This window comes from Danio rerio, chromosome 8 (genome assembly GCF_049306965.1).
Source record: "Danio rerio strain Tuebingen ecotype United States chromosome 8, GRCz12tu, whole genome shotgun sequence".
NCBI classification, from domain to species: domain Eukaryota; kingdom Metazoa; phylum Chordata; class Actinopteri; order Cypriniformes; family Danionidae; genus Danio; species Danio rerio.
Genome location: NC_133183.1, coordinates 8,338,122 through 8,360,000, shown reverse-complemented (window position 1 = coordinate 8,360,000; position 21,879 = coordinate 8,338,122). Strand labels below are relative to the sequence as shown.

The window sequence follows — 21,879 nt, the reverse complement described above, 5'->3', positions numbered from 1 at the left end:
TGGAGTGGGTGAGTGACTTTCAACGCGCTTTTGTTTAGTTTCTAGCTCAGTTTTTTCACTTTGAAACTTGTGCTGGAGTTTGAGGAGCTTCAGCCGCACCTTTACCTGAACGAATACACACACACACACACACACACACACACACGCACACACGGTTTCATACCTGTGTGAGAAGCTGTTCCGTTATGAGACGTAATCTATTCACAAAGCAAAGGGATTTAAGTTTGTTGTCATAATTTGTAACGGACGTTTAAATAAGCAAATCTTTAGTTATATTTAACAACATATTTATTTGTTTATTTAATTATATTTAGTTTGTTTCAATGACATATAAAGCACACGGTTATTCTTGTTCCTGCAGAGTTTGACAGGACAAAACAGTTACAGTAAATGCAGCTGCTAGTGATACAGTCATAAACAGCATTTCCCTTCCAGTCATGTTAATCTGTGCACATGAGCTCAGGTTAACACACCCATAAAGCCTTTATCTCACACTGCTCATTGAAATAGAGTTGCTGGATCGTTCTGCAAATGCCCTTATCAACACCAACAACAATAACACAATTTGCATACATTTGTGGTTAGCTGACATGACTTCTAAAGTAGGTTTAAACCATGTTGCAGACATTTAAATGGATAGTTCACCCCCCCGAAAAAGAAATGTACCCATCCTCTAGTGGTTTTAGGTTAAGTTTTTTTTATACTCACACATTCTCAGACTTTCTCTTTAATGATGTAATTTCATAAAATTATTGTTTGCAAATTATAAAGAGAAAAGTCATATTAGCGGCCAAAGACTATCAAAGTAAATATTGTTCACAGTTAAATAGTGCTAATTTTGTTTTGAAGTCATATTTACTTGCCATTTCTAACCAAATATTCAAAGTAGAATGGTAAATAATATAGTAAGCGTGTCACAAGTTGTCACAGAATAAATGTGCAAATATAAAACTAACTTTACCTCAATCTCAAGGGGTTCCTTGTTGAACACACAATATGATATTATGAAGTAGGTTTGTAATCAGTAGTCATTGACTTCCATTGTAGGAAAAAATACAATGGAAGTCAACGTAAATCATTTTCAGCATTCTTGTTTTTGTGTTTAATAGAAGAAACCCCAAAAATGTGTAACTGATAAGTGAGTCGGTTTTAAATTTGCACATTTCAGACATTCTCTTTAATAATAAAATTTCATTAAAGTATTGTTTGCAAAATTCTAAATAGTGAAATCATTTTAGCAGCCAAAGACTATCAAAGTACAACACTGTTTAGAGTCAAATAAATAGTGCTGATGTTGTTTTGCTTTCACTCTTGCATGCGATTTCAGACTGAATATTGAAAGTGCACTAAAAATACTGTGTATGTTCTACCTAAAAATTGAGCCAACTATTTGCATAAGCTTTTTTTTTTTTTTTAATATATCAAACTTGTTTTATTTTCATTTGTCCTATTAGACTTTACATGTTCTCAACTTGCACTTTCAAGTAACATCAATATTCAATTTGTAGTTTTAAGTTCATCACACATGTTTTTTTTTTAAGTAAAATGTACTTATTTATTCTAATAATCCACACGGTATTTTAAGTTACTCTTATTCAGTGAAACATGTGTCCACGGCTGTGGTTTGCTGATCAAATGAAAAACAAAAGACGAGGAGGAGCCGAGTTCTGCCGCCTTTTTCATATCAAATTTAAAGGGAACTGAGGCGATAATTTAGTGTACATTTCATGAGCTAGTCACAAAAATTTTAGGGGGGCTACAGCTGCCCTAAAATAGGCCTAACAACGCCCATGTTGTAGCCTATTGCCAGTGTCGTTTGTTGTCTTTCTGTTTAGACTGTCAAATTGGCCTGTTTGCAAAGCATTGGATCCATTGGATTAAATTTATATTGGATTCATGACATTTTTTTCCAACTGTGGCTGAAAACTGAAATACTGTTAAAAAACAAAACAGACTAATAAAATACTGTGAACATTACTAATAAAATAGACTAATAAAATAATAAAATACTGTAAATATTACAGAAAATACATGTAAACCAAAATACAGTCAAATCTAACAGAGTAGATGACATAGCCGCTATTGACCTCTTCCACCCATCCTGGCAAAGAACAACACAGACCGGCCACCTTTTTGTCATTGATTAATGCACTTACTTGACAGATTTCATTCAGTTTCCTTCCGCTTTTTTCCTGGTTTATCATAGCGGAATGAATCGCCACTTACTTTACAGATTTTTTTTGGTGGTCTGTGTGATGTGTTTCATGTTTGGTAAAATAATTTCTAATTGCTTCTTTAGTCATTTTCAACTAACTACACTCTCTTGTCCCAATAGTTGGATTTAGAGGTTTTTGCAAAAAAAAGAAATAGTGGATTTAGCTGGTTTTGATGCAAAAGAAAATTTTCCTTGTTAAAAACCAAAGAATTGTCTAAAGTGACACTTTTGGGGAAAAAAAGCTATTTTATTTAAAAGCTAATAACCTTATCATTACATATAAAATGAAACTTCTGAACCTAATTATAGGAGCAAGTTTTAGATAGAAAATGCTCATTTACAAGAAAAGAAGTCTGATGGATTGACAGGGTTTTGCATCTGAACTCTTCAAATGTTTCATCATTGAATAGGCTGTTTTGAGTGTGATGGCTTACACAATGAAAAAATGATTGAGAAGTTTTAATTGATCAACAAGCCCTATGCAATTAGTTTTTTGTCCATACTACAGAAATTTGTGTTTACTGTTTAATGCACACATGCGCCAAAGCATTTGCAGTTTGATTAAATCAATAAGAAACGCCACTCTGAAGTGAACATAAGCTAATTGTTCAGAGATCTGAATTTGTTGTTTTAATATAAACATTTTAATCGAGAATTGAGCCAAAGCAATTGAAAAAAACTGTAAATTAACCTGTCACAAGTTGTCAATGATAAAAAATAAATATAAGTGCAAATACTTTACCTCGCTTGATTGACGACAGAATTTTAATTTTAGGGTGAGCTATCTCGTTTCACCTCAAATGGTTGTAAATTGCACTTTATTTATCAAAAGGGAGACGTTTGTTTTCTTTTCAGATGCATGTTCGTAATGCAGCTTATTATTCCAGCTATTTAATTTATGTCACATGCGACTAAAATAACTTCAGTGGATAACTTTAGCTATACCTGTAAAACTGAATCGACTTCAAATGCACAAAATTTCACAACACCGTAAACGCTTTGCTAGTCTCCAAGTAATTCTCCAGTGTCTATTTTCTGCATGATTTTCACAAATGAAGAAAGTAGATTACTTCCAGCAACACGTTCAGCTGTACTTGCCTCTGAAATATTAATTATAGAACAAATCTGATCGCTTCTGTGTCTGCAGAGGGACTTAAATGGAATGTTTAATACATTCTCTCTCTCTCTCTCTCTCTCTCTCTCTCTCTCTCTCTCTCTCTCTCTCTTTCTCTCTCTCTCTTTCTCTCTCTCTCTCTCTTTCTCTCTCTCTCTCTTTCTCTCTCTCTCTCTCTCTCTCTCTCTCTATCTCTCTATCTCTCTATCTATCTGTACATGTGTATATACAGTTGAAGTCAAAATGATTAGTCTTCCAGAATTGTTAGCCCCCTTTATATTTTTTCCCTATTTTCTGTTTTCTGATTTCTTTCAACACATTTCTAATCACAATCGTTTTAATAACTCATCTCTATTAACTGAATTCTTTTATCTTTGCCATGATGACAGCACATAATATTTTACTAGATATTTTTCAAGATACTAGTATTCAGCTTGAAATGACATTAAAAGGCTTAAATAGGTTAATTAGGCATGTTAAGGTAATCAGGCAAGTTATTGCATAACAATACAGTCTAAAAAATATAGCCTATGGGGGCTAAAAAAATTTTACCTTAAAACTGCTTGAAAAATTAAAAACTACTTTTATTTTTGCCAAAATAAAACAAATATGACTTTCTCCAGAAGAAAAAAACATAATATGTAAAATACTGTGGAAATTTCCCTGCTCTGTTAAACATCATTTGGGAAATATCTGAAAAAGAAGAAAACAATTCACAGGAGGGTGAATCATTTTGACTTCAGCTGTATTGGGCGTGCACGATTAATTGAAAAAAAAAAAAAGATCACGATCTCGATTCGACTCCACTCACAATCTTAATTCAGCTTTTCTAAGACTCAGCCAATTCTATTTTCAAGGTCAGGAGAGAAGCGTAAAGGCGGTCGCACAAGTCTTCACATTTATATTCGTTGCTCAGCAGCATGGACACCTCCAAAGGATCTTGAAAGTGTCACATGCTGTATTTATGTGGTATATTCAGCCAAAATTGTCATTTCTGTCTTAATGTAATGATGTATTCGCGGCCTCGAAATTATGCATGAGCTGGCGCACTGTTTGTGTACCATGTATGTTTTTTTTTTTTAATTCTCAAGGTGACGGGATCTATGAGCCACACTCGGCAGTGAAGTGTAGCGCACATCATTTAAATGATCATAGCGCAATTTAGAGTAATGATTACGACAAGCATTTGATATGTTTCTTTTTCTTTCGTAGCTAACACAAAGGGTTGTGCTCGAAAATAAATGTTTACTGGGTCAGTATAACAACTCTAACCTATATAATGTACTGTGCGTTAAATAAAATGCAAGAGGGAATCTGATAATGACATGTCTCATTTTACCAGCAAATAATAGTCTAATAATGTTGTGGTGCAGTGGGTAGTACGATCGCCTCTCAGGAAGAAGGTCACTGGTTTGAGCCTCGGCTGGGTCAGTTGGCATTTCTGTGTGGAGTCTGCATGTTCTCCCCGTGTGGGTTTCCTCTGGGTGCTCCGGTTTCCCCCACAGTCCAAAGACATGCGGTACAGGTGAATTTGGTAGGCTAAATTTTCCATAGTGTATGTGTATGAATCAGTGTGTGTGGACTCCTCCCAGTGATGGGTTGCAGCTGGAAGGGAATCCGTTGCATAAAACATATGCTGGATAAGTTAGCGGTTCATTCCACTGTGGTGACCCCTGATTAATAAAAGCTAAAATAAAAAATGAATGACTGAATAGTTGTATTCTGATGTCATCACTTTACTGTGCATTAATAACCAGGACAAATTTAAACTCTATTTAACTCCCACCATTTTAAGTCTGTACAAAATTTAGCATTTAACCAACAGTAGATCTACACATAGGCCTAATATTATTATTGTTATATGTTTGACAATTAACAATAATAGCCAACTCATATTAACCTTTATTTTACATCGATAGAATTGTGAGAAAATCGTGATCTTGATTTCTTAATTCTCATTTTAGCCAGAATCGTGCAGCCCTGAACTGTAAATATTTCTTCACCTAACTTTATTCCCTCAGTCTTGGTTCATTTCTGACACTGGTTGTTGCAGATGCATTTACTCTGTTGCTGTGGTGCAGTACTGTACTTCGTGTTTATGCCAAGAAGGGTCAGCTGGCCAGTTTTACAGCACACAGGGGCGATTGTTGTTGTTGAATGCTCTTAAGGGATATGTAATCTGTTGGTCAGACTTCAAGCAGTCTGATTCATACTTTGTTGGTTTTCCATTCTCCTGCGGACTTTGGCATACGTTTGAGGAATTTGAATTGAAAGGTGCGTTTGCGTTCAGTCAGGAATTGTAAATAAAAGTGGAAATGCACATATTTTGTAGCATCTTTTTGTTCTGTTTTAATTTTATGGTCGAATTTAATTTGAATGATGAACTGCTGCTGTTGTTCAGATGGTTGCTGGGAAAAGGGTTAAAATGAATAGGTAAAAAGTCATTTCAAAGGCTGTGTAAAGAGCTCTCTTAAGACTCAAGGCCATATTAAAGTCTCTTTTGTTTTGACTTGCGCGTATATGTTAGATCTTTCTGTATTCACTTGAAGGAAGCAATTTATAATAACATTATCAAATAATTGTAAATAGTACTGGGTGGGCTGTGCGATTTGAGGTAAATATCAATTGCGATAAAAAAAAAAATTTTATTCTTTTTTTTAGTTATTATTATTATTATTGGGATGAAGCAGTGGCGCAGTAGGTAGTGCTGTCGCCTCACAGCAAGAAGGTCCCTGGGTCGCTGGTTCAAGCCTCGACTCAGTTGCCGTTCTGTGTAGGGTTTGCATGTTCTCCTTGCATTCGCGTGGGTTTGCTCTGGTTTCCCCCCACAGTCCAAAGACATGCGGTACAGGTGAATTGGGTAGGCTAATTTGTCCGTAGTGTATGTGTGTGTGTGTGAATGTGTGTGTGCATGTTTCCCAAAGATGGGTTGCAGCTGGAAGGGCATCCGTTGCGTAAAAACTTGCTGGATAAGTTGGCGGTTCATTCCGCTGTGGTGTCCCTGGATTAATTAAGGGACTAAGCCGACAAGAAAATGGATGAATGAATTATTATTTTTAATTAACTACTTAATTAATTTTTTTATTAATTCATACATTTTTTTAATTAATTAAAAAATTTTTAGTTGGCGGTTCATTTCGCTGTGGCAACCCCAGATTAATAAAGGGATTAAGCCGACAAGAAAATAAATGAATGAATGAATTTATTTTATTTTATTTGTTTGACAGATACTGTGATTGTGACAGCTCTTAAAAATTACCTGTTTTTTGTTTGGTGTCTGTGACTTTGAAACCAAAATATTCCCGACATGCAGTTTTTTTTTATATATGAAGTTGTCTCTTCATGCTTCTGAAGCAGCAGATGCCATTATCCCACTTTAGCTGTTTGTATTCTTTTTTTGAAATTGTGGGCGTTCCGTATAGTTCAGTTGCACAATTCTGATCAGGCAGAACGAAAGTGTGCTCACTCAATTGGCTAGTAAGACTTTCACACACAGATGGCAGTCATGCATTTGCTTTAGGCGGGGGAAATTAAATAATACAAATATATTTCAGGGTAGGTAGTGCTGTCGCCTCACAGCAAGAAGGTCGCAGGTTCAGGCCTCAGTCAGTTGGCATTTCTGTGTGGTTTGCATGAGTTTGCATGTTCTCCCTGCGTTTGCATGGGTTTCCTCCGGGTGCTCCGGTTTCCCCCAGTCCAGAGACATGCGGTACAGGTGAATTGGGTAGGCTACATTGTCCGAAGTGTATGAATGTGTGTGTGTGCGTGTGCGTGTGTGTGTGTGTGCGTGTGTGTGTGTGCGTGTGTGTGTGTGCGCGTGTGTGTGTGTGTGTGTGTGTGTGTGTGTGTGTGTGTGTGTGTGTGAATGAGTGTGTGTGTGAATGTTTCCCAGAGATGGGTTGAGGCTTGAAGGGCATCTGCTGCGTAAAAACGTGCTGGATAAGTTGGCGGTTCATTACGCTGTGGCGACCCCAGATTAATAAAGGGACTAAGCTGAAAAGAAAATGAATAAATATTTTTTATATTGCAGCCTCTTGCGATTTAACTCATCGCAGTGTTTCAAATTGGGATTTGATTTCAATTAATTGATTGCACAGCCTTTATACTGGGTGAAACACATTGTTATGATTACCATAGATCAAAAAACATGTCTAATTGACAAAATTTGGTCACACTTTATTTTGATGGTCTGTTTGTTGAATTTAAGTTACACTGCATCTGCATGCAGACTAATTTTTGTTAGTTTATAAGTAGACTGTTAGGTTGGGGTTAGTGTAAGTTGATGGAGACTTGCAAAGTTTCTTATAGTCAGTTAAATGTCTGCTAAAGGAGCAGTATCAACAGACAGTAAGCAGACAGTCTATTAATACACAAATGGACCATCAAAATAAAGTGTTACCCAAAATTCCTAAAATTCTACTTTAATGATGGATTCATTTTTTATATCTTTTTTTTTATTAAAAAAAATCTGTTTTAATTCTAATTATTTATTTGATTTAATACAGGGTTTTTCAAAGTCTAAGACAGTGGGCCTCCCTTTTGACACAACTTATCGGCGCCCCCCTCCTCCCAAACACGCACGCACACACACACACACACATATATATATATATATATATATATATATATATATATATATATATATATATATATATATATATATATATATATATATATATATATATATATGTATATATATGTATATATAAAGACACAGATGTCAGACTGTTAACTCACTTTTATCATCATTCGCATGAAAGTGCAATTATTTACAGAGTAATAACAAGTATTTTAATATAACGTTTTTAAAACTAGGATGATGGTTCAATATGAATAGAACAGGGGGGGGTTGGGGTCTCAGAAACCGACCCATTGTATTAGCAGGCATATACCTGTATTGGCGGGCTTGCCAAACAGAAGCGAATTCACAGCTATGGCCTTCTGGGTAAAAAAGGTTTTTTTTATAATTGACGTATTATTTTTTTGCTTTAATTAAAATGTTTAATTATGATAAAAAAATACATATAATAATTAAACTTAATAATTATATTTTTATTATATTATATTTTTTCCCGCGCCTCCCCTGACATGCTCTGTCGCCCCCCAGGGGAGGCGCGCCTCACACTTTGAAAACCCCTGATTTAATACAAATATATAGCGGCGGCACAGATGCTCAGTGGTTAGCACTGTAACCTCACAGCAAGAAGGTCGCTGGTTTGAGTCCCAGCTGGGTCAGTTGGCATTTCTGTTTAGAGTTTGCATGTGTTGGCGTGGGTTTGCTTAAGGTGCTTCGGTTTCCCCCACAGTCCAAAGACATGCGCTATAGGTGAATTGCATGAACTAAATTGTCTGTAGTGTATGAGTGTAAATGCAAGAGTGTCTGGGTGTTTCCCAGTATTGGCCTGCATAAAACATATGTTGAAATAGTTGGCGATTCTTTCCGCTGTGGCGACCCCTGATAAATAAAGGGTCTTAGTCGAAAATGAATGAATGAAATTGGCCTTAGTGTATGAGTGTGTACGAATGTGAGAGTGTAAGGGTGTTTCCCATTACTGGGTTGCAGCTGGAAGGGCATCCGCTGTGTGAAACATATGCTGGAATAGTCGGCTGTTCATTCCGCTGTGGTGACCTCTGATAAATGGAGACTAATCTGAAGGAAAATGACTGAATGATGAATGTTGTATTTGTTATGACACTGTTGTGTCTGATTTCTGTAAATATAGAAAATTATACATCTAATTTATGATTTTCTGATAATATAAACATAATTTACTGTGCAATTTAAAAAAAAATTGCACACAGAGATTTCACAAATAATAACAAAAACGTAGTAAGTAGCAAACTTTTGAAGAGGAATGACTGAAATGGCATTTGTTCCTCGACTGATGTTTGTTTTGTTTTTAACCGTCCAGTATTACAGCGAGCACAAAGAACATCTCTGTTGTGTTTAATCGCACACAATCATTCTGTTATGGCCATGACTTCAGCACAATTTCCACATGTCACTAAAGCCACAAGGTTTTATTTACACCGCCCAAGTAAAGTGCGAACACACATCTGTTCTCTGAAATGACCAAAGTGAATGAAATTGCTTGCTTATGGCAACATGACAAGCGTCTGTGTGCTAGTGTGTAACCTGCCCGTCAGTGATGTCATAGAAGAGTGCTCACAAAGAGCGGTCAGAACGAAGCCTGTTAGCACAGCCCAGCATGCACCAGGACTCAACACTGTGACACATCTATGGCCCAGACAACAAATCACACGCTCAAATAGTGCCCAGTGTGTGAACTGAAGCATTGTGATGCTTATTTTAATATAATGCCCCTTGTATGCTATTTTTAAAGTCTCCTAATTTGGTGTTGGAGGTCTTCTGGAATGGGTTTACATTCATTCAATGTAAAAAAATGGTTTTGTTTAAAGATGTTTCATTATTTGTTTTCATTCCTGATACTGATTTCAATACCTGGGCTAATGAAGGGTATCTGCCGATACAGAGAACTGATCCGATACCTGGGTGTGTATATAATGGCCCGTTTCCGCTGAGTGGTACGCGACTATTGGGGAGCTTTTATGGTTTCCATTGTCAAAGAGTGCCTAAAAGTCAACCGTACCGTACCACTTTTTGGTCACCCTTTGCAAAGGGTACCAACAGGCCTAAAGGGTATACCATAAGGTGGAGATAGAACGCTGAACGCTACTGATTCCCAGAGAAGCGTCACCCGCAGAAGCAGGAGAATACAGGAGAGCGCCGGTTTTAAAAACACAGCCGAGACATTGCACTGTAATAATATATACATATAATTAACAAGCCATGGTTGACCCGAGCTCCAACAAACTTTGTTGTCGTCTTGATGTACAGCCACATAGCCAAAAAGGACAAAATCAGCTGTGTCCTGTTGCTGTTTTACAAGGCCGTCTAAAAAGTGTGAGCGGTTTCACTTTCTCCAGGGAGCTCGCGATCACATCTATATTTGAAATAACAAACCTCTTAAGCTGATGATAATAATGTGCACATGATTATAGAAGTGTTTTCTGACACCCGATCCTTTAGGGCTGCGCGATTATGGGAAAAATCTTAATCACGATTATTTTGGTCATAATTGTAATCACGATTATTCAAAACGATTATCAGTTGAAGTCAAAACTATTCTCCCTTGTCATGTTTACCAGCGAACAACCACCAGATGTCGCTGGTAAACACACACACACACACTTAGAACTACACTTTTCCTGGACTACAACTTCATACATGCTCTTCGCCCACACACCTGCTTTCTCATTTAGCTTGATTTACATTCACACCTGAGGACTTTCAGAGACTGATTACACACAGTATTTAAGCAGCACACACACTCATTCACATTGCCGAGTCTTGTTTACTGTTTAGTGACATTTCAACGCGTTTCTCCCTGTCTTGTTTCTCCGTGTCTGAACCTAGCTTTGTATCCTAGTTATCTGTTTTAGCCGCCTGCCTTTCGACCCATTGCCTGTTTACTGACTTCGACTCTGGATTTGCCCGCACATACCTGTTCATACCTGTATTGACCATTGCTTGCCTGACAAAGATTAAACCTGCATATTGGATCCTACCTTCTGTTGTTGGTGTCACTCCCCGGTGTTTTTGCAATGAGGCATTTGGTTACACCAATTCTGTCTGGAGGAATGGGCCAAAATTCCTGCAAACTATTGTGAGAAGCTTGTGGAAGGATATGCAAAACATTTGACCAAAGTTATAAAGTTTAAAAGCAAAGATAAAAAATATCCAGGGAAATGAATGTAAACTTATTACAGAAATTAATTTAAAAAATTCTAAAAAAAAAAAAAAAAATGCTCTCATTATTCTGGCATTTAGCAAATGTTAATCATTTAGGAAATCCTAACGGACCAAAAATAGTAAACGTTTAGTATGATTTACCATCAGACATTTAAAAAAAAAAAAAGGTTGTTTTTTTAAAGTGAATGTAAACTTCTGGTTTCAACTGTATATAAGTTTGCAAAAAAGTATTATTTAAATTATTCATTTTGTTGTTGAAAAAGAAAAAAATACAATTTACCTAACAAGGAAAGAAAGGATATGGGTGATGTTGGTTAAACTTGTTTGCATCACTGAACGTTTATCCAACAGCAACTGTTTTGCTGCTGGAATGGCATCCAACAGCAATACAGGGTTAGGAGTGTTTACATTCAGATAGGCCTCGAATCAATCATGCAAGCATTGAGTTTAGTGAAGAACACTGGTATCTCGTTGATTTAGTTTAAAGTTGGATGGAAATGTGCTGATATAAGAAAAACATTGCCATCAACAAACAACTTAGAAGTCTATTTAATGGATTTACCATTGTTTTACTGAAGTACCATGGTTTAGTGGTTGGATTGCTGTATATTGACATATTAAATGTAGTAAAGGAGTAATGGAATATAATTACAGTAATTGCTGTTATTAAGCTAAAGCAGTTGTAATTATATATCCAGGCTAGTGCTTTTATAGTTATCATAGAAATTTTATAGTTACTTTTCAGTAATGAGAATGTGTGTGCTATTACACTGATCTAAATGTACAGTTGAAGTCAGAATTAGTACCCCTCCTGAGTTATTAGCCCCCCTGTATATATACATAATAGTTTTTATTAACTCATTTCTAATAACTGATATCTTTTATCTCTGCCATGATGACAGTACGGAATATTTGACTAGATATTTGTCAAGATACATGTATTTAGCTTAAAGTGACATCTAAAGGCTTAACTAGGTTAACTAGGCAAGTTATTGTATAACAATGGTTTGTTCTGTAGACAATCAAAATAATTTTGACCTTAAAATGTTTCTTAAACAATTTAAAACTGCTTTTATTCTAGCCGAAATAAAACAAATAAGACTTTCTCCAGAAGAAAAAATATTATAGGAAATACTGTGTAAAATTCCTTGCCCTGTTAAACATCATTTGGGAAATATAAAAAATAAATAAATTCACAGGACGACTAATATATTTAAATTCAAATGTATGTTATTGTAGATGACAATCTTTTATTTTATTTATTTTTTTATAAAACCATGCAATTAAAGGCAGAACATTTAAATACAGCTGTTAAACATTCATTTACATCTGAGTCATGTCCACAAAACTATGAGATGGAAAAATGTTTCATGATTTGATGCAGTTTTTTTTTTTTTACTAAAAATTAAATGTTAACAAAAAAAAAAAATCTGTTTTAATATTTAGGATTGGGAGATATATTATGATTTTTATTATTAATATAGATGTACTAAATGTATTTATGGAGTAATGATATATAATTACTGTAATTGCTGCTATTAAGCTATAGCATTTGTGCAGTTGTAATTATAGTGCTTTTCATACAATTATAATGGAAACCACATAATTATATTTCAGCATGGTAATGAGGCGTTATATGTATAAATAAGATGATCTATATATAAGATATTGTGGATGACAATGTTTTTTATCTATTTTTTTAAAGGCAGAATAGACTTTTCTTTTCATATATGTTCTTACTTTAATGAACAAATGTACATCTGCGTCATGTTTAATGATGAGATATCACCCATGAGAACATGAAGAAACTAAGAAATACTTTCTCTGTGACATTTTGTTAAGGGAAAAAAGCCTGCCAACATATTTTAACTTTGCATTTATAAATATTAATATTCATCTTTATAGATTTTGTACTATAGATTTGTGAAGGGTTCATCTGGATGATGTGGTTTTAACATGTTTTGACTATAAAAGATTTATTTAAATGAACAATTAACCGTCTAAGTGCTCCAGCTATCATTCAAGAGCCGAATGTGAATTTAAATATGAAAGACATAGAGGTTTGACATTTTATAGTTATAATTATCAAGCTAGATTGATATGAAAATTTTTAAGTCATCAAAGTGACCATATCACCTAACCCTACTATACCCTGGCTTTATGCAATTGGTTACCAACCTGTGTATGTTTGTGCACATTCTCTTGGTTTTGAGTAGTACCAAAGCTGTTATTTTTTAGCTTGTAACAATTGCAGAACCATTTTGGTGGTAAACATGCTATAGGACAATTATAAATATTTATTATAATAATATTTTCATAAAAATGTATAATAATATTTCCAGTTAACAGTTCAAGTGTCTGAAATTAAAATTAAAATTAAAGAACTTACAGATATAAAAGGGCAGTTTACATTAAAATGATTTATAAGACTATTAAAATTATAAAAGTATTTTTTATTTTATCAATATATATTAATATCATAATTATTAATATTAGATTTGATATTATTTAACAATATTGTGTTTGTTACTTTTTTATTATTATTGTTATTTGTCTGGTCTTACAACTCCCAGGTTTTGTGAAGTGTGAAAAAAAACTAAAAATAAAATAAGACATTTTACATACATATTTTACATAGTATTTTTTTTTTTTTACTTTATTCAAATTATATTGTAATATTGTTTTTTTTGTAGTAAAGTTATAGTAAAAATGTTCATTAAGATTGCTGGAAACTGCAAAAATAAAATTATTATAAAATTATATATATATATATATATATATATATATATATATATATATATATATATATATATATATATATATATATATATATATATATGAGCAATATCACACAAGCAGCAGTGCGATATGGCTGTATATCGCCACTGGTGGGAGGCGTGCTATGTCTTAGTGCCCCCACCAGTGCTGATATACAGCCATATCGCACTGCTACGAGTGTGATATTGCGTTTATACAACAGTTTGATGGCATAATTGTGTATATAAAAACAAAATCAAATATTGAGAGTCTCAAAAACCCTTTTGTATGTGGAACTACTTTCTTCCACATTGGATTCAAATCATAAGCTAACAGTTAAACAGTTGAGCAAGCTTCTTTTAAACTTTAGATCTGTAGTGTCTGCTTTTTGCTGGCTGTATGTGGGCGGAGTAATACACAAAGAGTAAAGAGGCTGTAGGAGTTCTGATATTGCAGAATATCGCACGGCTATCAGACAATCAGATTTGAGACCCAGACAGAACTGTTATATATATATAGTATATAAACTTATGAAATTAATTTTTATTTAAGAATACAACATTACATAAACTAAAATACAGTGTTATATTTTTATATTTTACACTCAAGTGGCCATGCCCTTAATTATGCAGACTTAATATACCTTAATATAAACAAAACGGATGAGTTATAAAATAAGTTGTCATGATGGGTAATATTAGCTATATGCTATGATTTCAGCATAAACAGTTACAAATGGTGAATTAAACTACGGACACTGAATGCTAAGAATGAAACGTGAAAGTGAAAGTTATTGAGGTAAACTTGGTTTTATAGTCACACATTTATTCAGTGACAACTTGTGACAAACTCCCTATATTGTTTACTGCGGCACTTTAAATATTCGCTCTGAAATAACCTGTAAGTGTGACTTGAAAACAACATTAACACCGTTTATTTGACTGTGAACAATGTTGGACCTTGATAGTCATTGGCTGCTAATATGGTTTCGCTATTTAGAGTTTGCAAATAACACTTTTATGAAATTATAATATTATTTATAATATTATAAGTCTGAATGTGCAAATATAAAACCAACTTTACCTCTATGTGTAAGTTCACATACCCTACCGTACAGATGCAGTTCGCTGTCAGAATGCAGTCGTTTTGCTTGATGATGAATACCCATACACAGCTCCGTCTTCTTTCCTTATCTTTGGCTAGGTAGAACCTCGGTTTTTAGCACTACAAAGTTTTGAATCTGGTAATCATGGAACATTATTTCTTGCACATGACCACACAGAACAAAGTTGTTGGCATCCAAAGACTTGTAGGCCTTTAACTTCTCTCTTGTAAAATCACTTGGAGCTTCCATGAGACTGCATATTTGGGGCTGGATGCTTGGCCATTTCGTCTTATCCAATATTCATTGGGAGGGTGCTATCGCAGATGGTCCTGTCAGGCAAACACCACTCACTTTAACGTTAATTTTGCTAAATCACTGTGCTTATCACTGTGTGACGAGCTGTTATAATACGCTGAAAGCATTATGTAAATAATATATATATATACAATATGTAATCAATATATCTTATTTCTAGGAGAACAACAAACTCTACCGCACCGGATGTCATTCCTTCGCTGTTAATGCTAGCGCTCACGTTTTGTTTTCTGCCTCCTCCCTGTGTGCGCATCCTGAATGTTCACAAACATGGTAAATGCTCTATAAGAGCCTGGACTAGTGGATTTTCAATGAATTGCAGTTCCAGTTACATCATATTAGCTTCACGAGGGAAAACAGGATGTTGCTGCTTAAAGGTGCAGTAGGTGATTGTCTTCTGTTTTGTTGTGCTGGTTGAGAGTCTCTTCACAGTCCAATAGTAATGATTACAGTAAATGATCTAAATGTGTTTATCTGTATTTTTATATTCTGGGTAAGGCATAAAACTAAAAAAATGTTCATCCAATTAAATAGAGTCGGACCGACATCTCTCATAATTCCGATAAGCTGGTCAGACTGTCTGTCAGCACATGTAGATTCAGACGTCTGCGCATCTGCTCACGCAGATCCGCCATTCGCGTGTGCCCGTCTTCATAAGTGGTCGCGCGGTCACGAGACGGACCGGGAGAAATCAAATGCTGAATTGAAACTTTTAAAAACCTCAATCAATATTGGAGTTACTTTAGCACGCTGGAGGAAGGACGACACCATGGCTGAAATGTTACTGTTAGACAGGTAATGTTCTGTTTTAAAATGGCTAAGCTTATGTTAGATTGTGTTCTGTTATGAATGACTTATTCACAGACGTGTTGTTTAGTCACATCAATCTTTCCCCGGGAGATTTCAGTGGCTGTTTTCAGTTTCATAAGGTCCTTTTACAGCATCGATAATGTACATTTATATTTAGTTTAACATCAAAACACCAGTAAATAGCGCTATTCCGCCTAACTGCTTATTGAGCTGAAGTTGCTTTTATATTCACATTGGGTCATTTTCAAACAATGACAGCCTTCCTATACTGTTTACCATGCTACTCTGAATATTCGCTCTGAAATAGCATGTAAGTGTGGCTAAGTAATAGTAAATGTAATTCCTGCACGGCGCTGGCGCTAACTAACTGGCGAATGACATGAACTAGTGGGTTGTCTGTCTGCTGTTGTGACGCGGTGTGCACACTCGCGATTTTAGGGGGTGTGGCTTTGAATCACAGTCCCTCCCCGCCATCCAAAGATAATATGCTAAGCGGTTAGCATTTTAACAGATCACCTACTGCACCTTTAATATAACGCATTATGAGAAGCAGACATGCATGTGGGAATGGTGGGCGGGGAGAAGCAGTTCATTTGCATTTAAAGCCACAGGCTACAAAAACAGCTACACTGTCCTCAGACACCAAAATGGGCATATTCTGGAGGCTAATAATTAATCTGATGGATATTTGGAGCTGAAACTTTACAAACACATTCTGGAGACACCAAAGGCGTTTCTTACATCTTGTAAAGGGGGTCAAATAGGTGCCCTTTAATTTTTGACATAATATTTCTTAACACTAGACTACTTTTGCCATTTTTGATTTGATAATTTTAAGATAATTAAACCCAAAATTTGAGTAAGAAAAGCATTTTTGCAGTGAATAACTCACTTATATGAACTCATTTACCTTCCACCATGCAGACTTTTTAAATTAACAAACTGTTTCATCATATGCTACACCAAAGGTATCAGAAAAAGCAGAACAGGAAGTGTTTATCTGATCAGATGCTTTAATTTGGATTAAATGGTATTTTTAGTCATTGTCTGAGCATTTTAAATGTAGCCAGAGGTGATGAAGTTCTCCTTTGTGTTGGACACTCCTCTTTAAAGACTGGATTTGTTAGTTTGGGTGTGGACTGGAACTTTCATGCACCTGTATTATAAATGATTAATCTTTGCACGGCCAGACCAAAGTTTATGGGCTTACATTACGAGTTGCGGAAGTTAAGAGATATGGTTTCGCATTTTCATTTCCGCGCTGCACACAGAATAATGTAATGAGCTTGTTCACAAACTCTTAGTTGTTCACAAACTAATAGAAGTAGCTTGTACTTTTTTTTTTTTTTTTGGCGTGAAGAAGAAGCGGATGGATTTATCAGCAGTGTGTGTGCTTGAGATCTGCAGTGCGCTAGTGGAAGCATGTTGTGAAACGTAGCCTCAAGCTTTTCGGTTTATCTATGAGTCTTTATTTGAACTGAACAATGTGCATGCCTGAACAAGGCCTGAGCCATTTTTCCCCTGGGCTGAGTGTCAGAACGCTGCAGAAAAGCGTGGCATTGAACAATCACATTCTTTTTTTTTTTGTGGGCTGTAGTTTATCTTTTTTTATTGTTTAATGCATTAGCTGGAGGTGGTTAAGCAGAAAAAAAGTCAAATAAATGTATATGTATAATGTATACTTTTGAAAAGTAACATATACATGTACAGTTAAAGTCAGAATTATTTGCCCCCCTGTTTATTTTTTTCCTGAAATTCTGTTTAACGGAGAGAAGATGTTTTCAACACATTTCTAAGCATAATAGTTTTAATAACTCCTTTCTAATAACTGATTTATCTCTCTTATCTATCTTTGCCATAATGAAAGTAAATAATATTTGATATTTTTCAAGACACTAGTATTCAGCTTAAAGTGACATTTAAAGGCTTAACTAGGTAAATTAAGTTAACTAGGCAGGTTAGGGTAATTAGGCAAGTTACGATGGTTTGTTCTGTAGAAAGTCTAAAAAAAAAATAGCTTAAAGCGGCTAATAATTTTGACCCTAAAATGGTCTTTCAAAATTTTTAACTGCTTTTATTCTAGCCGTAATAATACAAATAAGACTTTCTCCAGAAGAAAAAACATCAGACATACTGTGAATATTTCCTTGCTCTGGTAAATATAATTTTGGATATATTTAAAAAAATAATAATAAATAAATCAAAGGGGGGCTTATAATTTTGACTTCAACTATATATGACTTTTTCTGCTTAATATATGTAAAAATCATATAAATTGAATTGACAAATATGTAGCCATATATGAGTTATTGTGTTGAAATTTGGGGAACTACATATAAACCTACCTTACGATCCTTATGTACAATGTAGAAAAAAGTAATTAGACTGAAATAAAATGTGGAGTATTTAGAGCATACAAATTCTTTATTTTTTTTAAACTGAAGATACTTAAGTTAAAGGATTTGGTTAAATTTAAAACAACTTATGCAACTTATGGCTCATTTAGATGGAAATTCTCTCTTACATCCTATGCAGTTTGGTTTTAGAAAAAAACATTCAACTGAGACAGCTTGCTGTTACTTTTTAGAAATGATAAAGACCAATTTAAGTCTTTCTTGATTTACATAAGCCATTTGATACTGTTAACCACGATATTTTAATTAACGAATTAAATAGTTGGGCGAGGCAGTGGCGCAGTAGGTAGTGCTGTCGCTTCACAGCAAGAAGGTCGCTGGGTCGCTGGTTTGAACATCGAGAAGGTGAACTATTTAATTTCATTCATTCATTTTCTTGTCGGCTTAGTCCCTTAATCCGGGGTCGTCCAGCAAGTTTTTACGCAGCGGATGACCTTCCAGCTGCAACCCATCTCTGGGAAACATCCACACACACACTCATACACTACGGACAATTTAGCCTACTCAATTCACCTGTACCGCATGTCTTTGGACTGTGGGGGAAACCGGAGCAGCCGGAGGAAACCCACGCGAAGGCAGGGAGAACATGCAAACTCCACACAGAAACGCCAACTGAGCCGAGGTTCGAACCAGCGACCTTCTTACTGTGAGGCAACAGCACTACCTACTGCGCCACTGCCTCACCTAATACCATTATTATTATTAATATTAATATAATTATTTAATTTTTACTAATACTATTATTATTTTTATTAAAGTTGTTGTTATTAATAATAATACTAATAATACTTTTACTACTACTACTAATAATAATTAGAATTATTATTTTTACTAATATTATTATTATTATTATTATTATTATTTTCGTATTACTAATACTATTAATATTATTATTTTATTTTAGTTTATTATAAATATTATGAAATATTTGTAATATAACAAATATAAATAATGTATTTTCTGTATTTATTATTAAATATAATTAATTATCATACTTGTTTACAAAATCAAGTATTAGATAGGTCATTTTAAAATTGTAAGGTCATTTTAAAATTGTAAGATTTAATAATTTTAATATGAGATAAAGTGTGTATTAGAGAACATGTTTATAACAGCACATTTTAATATAGCATTAGCAACAGGGATGGGGTGGAGCTAAGTGAGGGGGTGGGATTATAATCTTTGGGTCTTGGTTGCATATAGCAACAGTAACTAATGGGGGCGGGATTAGCGATGACTCATTTGAATATTATGAGATGTAATCTATATTATCACACAATGAAGATTAAATAACTAATTAGATTTCAAAGCACACGTTATAATCTTTAGGGCTTGGTAGCATTAGCAACAGTAACAACTGATGGCGGGGCTTAACAATGTGACCCTATTGAAATATGATACTGAATTATATTGAAATCGCTTGACATACGGTTTTATTTCTCCCTCTCATTACCAGCCGATGATAAATGTAATCTAATATTTGTGTGAGGAATGCAGATGCTGCTCTGCTAAATGTTGCATTGCATTTCTTCTGCATGCACGCTCATATTTATGTGCATTCAGCAGATGGGAAGCCGTGTGGAGGCAGATTCATGGCACAAGGAACTCTTGCACTCCCACCAAGTGTCCTTCAGCTTTCAAGAGGGAGGGAAATCTCAGACCTTCAGTCCTGTAGTACAGACATGCACTCTCAAGTTCATTTGCAGTTCAACAGCCCCCAAAAATGTTACTATTATGAGGAAAGCACTCAGTGGCTCTTCAGTGTGTTCACATTCCTCCAATCGGCTCTTGAACGGTGCCTAACATTTCACATGCTGTTTGCGCAAGCTACTATTGTGTCCAAATACGTCATAGAGCCTTTTTTTGTTGGGTGTTGTAACCCCTGCAGCATGGTAAAATTGACTCGGATATGTATTTTAAGAGGTGCTGCTAAAGTAAGCAACACTGCTGCTGACACTGAAGTAATGTCTGAGGTTGAGGGTTATTTTGAAGTTTGCATCAAATGGAAATTGTGTTAGTGTTTGATTCCTATTCACCTTTATTTGTATAGCTCTTTTACAATTTAGGGTGCTTTCACACCTGTGAATCGATTCAGTTGTTCCGAAACAGAGATTACAATTGTTACATTGTTGCTCTTTGGTCTTGGAGCGGTTCGCTTTCACACTGCAAAATTTCTAATCGGACCAAAAGAGCTAAAACAAGTCACGTGCGAGTAAACTCTCCTCACATTGGTCAGAGTGTCAGGGTTTATTTTGCAGCGTCCCGCTCAGCTGTCAGGAGAGGTGGTGGTTTGGTGGTGATTGACAGGGTGCGCGCGACATGTCTGAGGAGAGACACGGCGGGGAGGGGTGAGAAGGGTGCGCAACGATGCCTATTTGAGGACTGGGAGAGAGACGCGAGATTACCGGGAGATCATCACTTGTTTGCGGGCATCCGGAGACTCGCAAAACTTCCCGCCCTACTCACAATTCTCTCTTCATATAGCCGTAAGCCTATTACATATCCATAAAACACTGTGATATAACCGCACTCGGATCGGATCGATTTCTCACTGCAATCGAACCGCTCCAGGGTTCGTTTCAATCGAGCCGAGACCACCTCATTCAAGCGGTCTCGGAGCGATTACTTTGGCACGGAACAGAGCGCGATTGCCCTGTTCACATATGCCAATCGAACCTCGCTAACTGGGCAAACGAGATACGTTCCGAAACAAAAGTGTAGGTGTGAAAGCACCCTTAGAATGTGTCAAAGCAGCTTAACATAGAACAGTGGTTCTCAAACTGTGGTACGTGTACCACTATAGGTACGCGGGCTTCCTTCTAGTGGTACGCGGAGGAATGAAAAATGTCATGTACATGCTACATATATTTCAAAATTTATCAAAAATGATGTATATAATATGCCATATATGACATATAGCCTATATTTCTGAGGTAATCTGTCATGTTTTATTAACTGTGCAGAGTTGTAGCCGCTTTACTGAGCCTACTACGCTACTGTATTTCAATACCGCTCATTTTGGTGGTACTTGGAAAGACAATTTTTTCCTGAGGTGGTACTTGATGAAAAAAGTTTGAGAACCACTGACATAGAACATTATAGTAAATTGAAACAGTGCAAGTCCAGTTTTTAGTCCAAGTCCAGAGTTTAAAGGGTCACGAAACACCAAAACACATTTTTTGAGCTGTTGACAGTGGTATATGTGTCCCACACTGCTAAAAACACTATTAGGACACCTATATTCCACTAAAAAGTGAAAATTGGTTGTTTTTGCGTTATTTTGGGCAAATTCGTACTTCCGGTTTGAAACGAATTTTTGAAGCCTCGTCACGGCCATGAGATCTTAGCGTGTATTCCAGCGTGCAGACTGGACGT

At 35.5% G+C, this 21,879-nt stretch overlaps 1 protein-coding gene across 2 annotated transcripts in view; it reads left to right on the top strand.

The window, feature by feature from the left end:
* dock5 (dedicator of cytokinesis 5) overlaps positions 1-21,879 on the top strand; it is a 175,208-nt gene that overhangs the window by 137 nt on the left and 153,192 nt on the right. For both annotated transcript variants that reach the window (XR_012383806.1, NM_001110012.1), the window contains 1 exon segment: positions 1-8. This exon segment is cut by the window's left edge. Coding sequence is in view for 1 of the 2 variants with exons in the window: in NM_001110012.1 (NP_001103482.1) it covers positions 1-8 (8 nt within the window). In the remaining variant the exon portion in view is untranslated.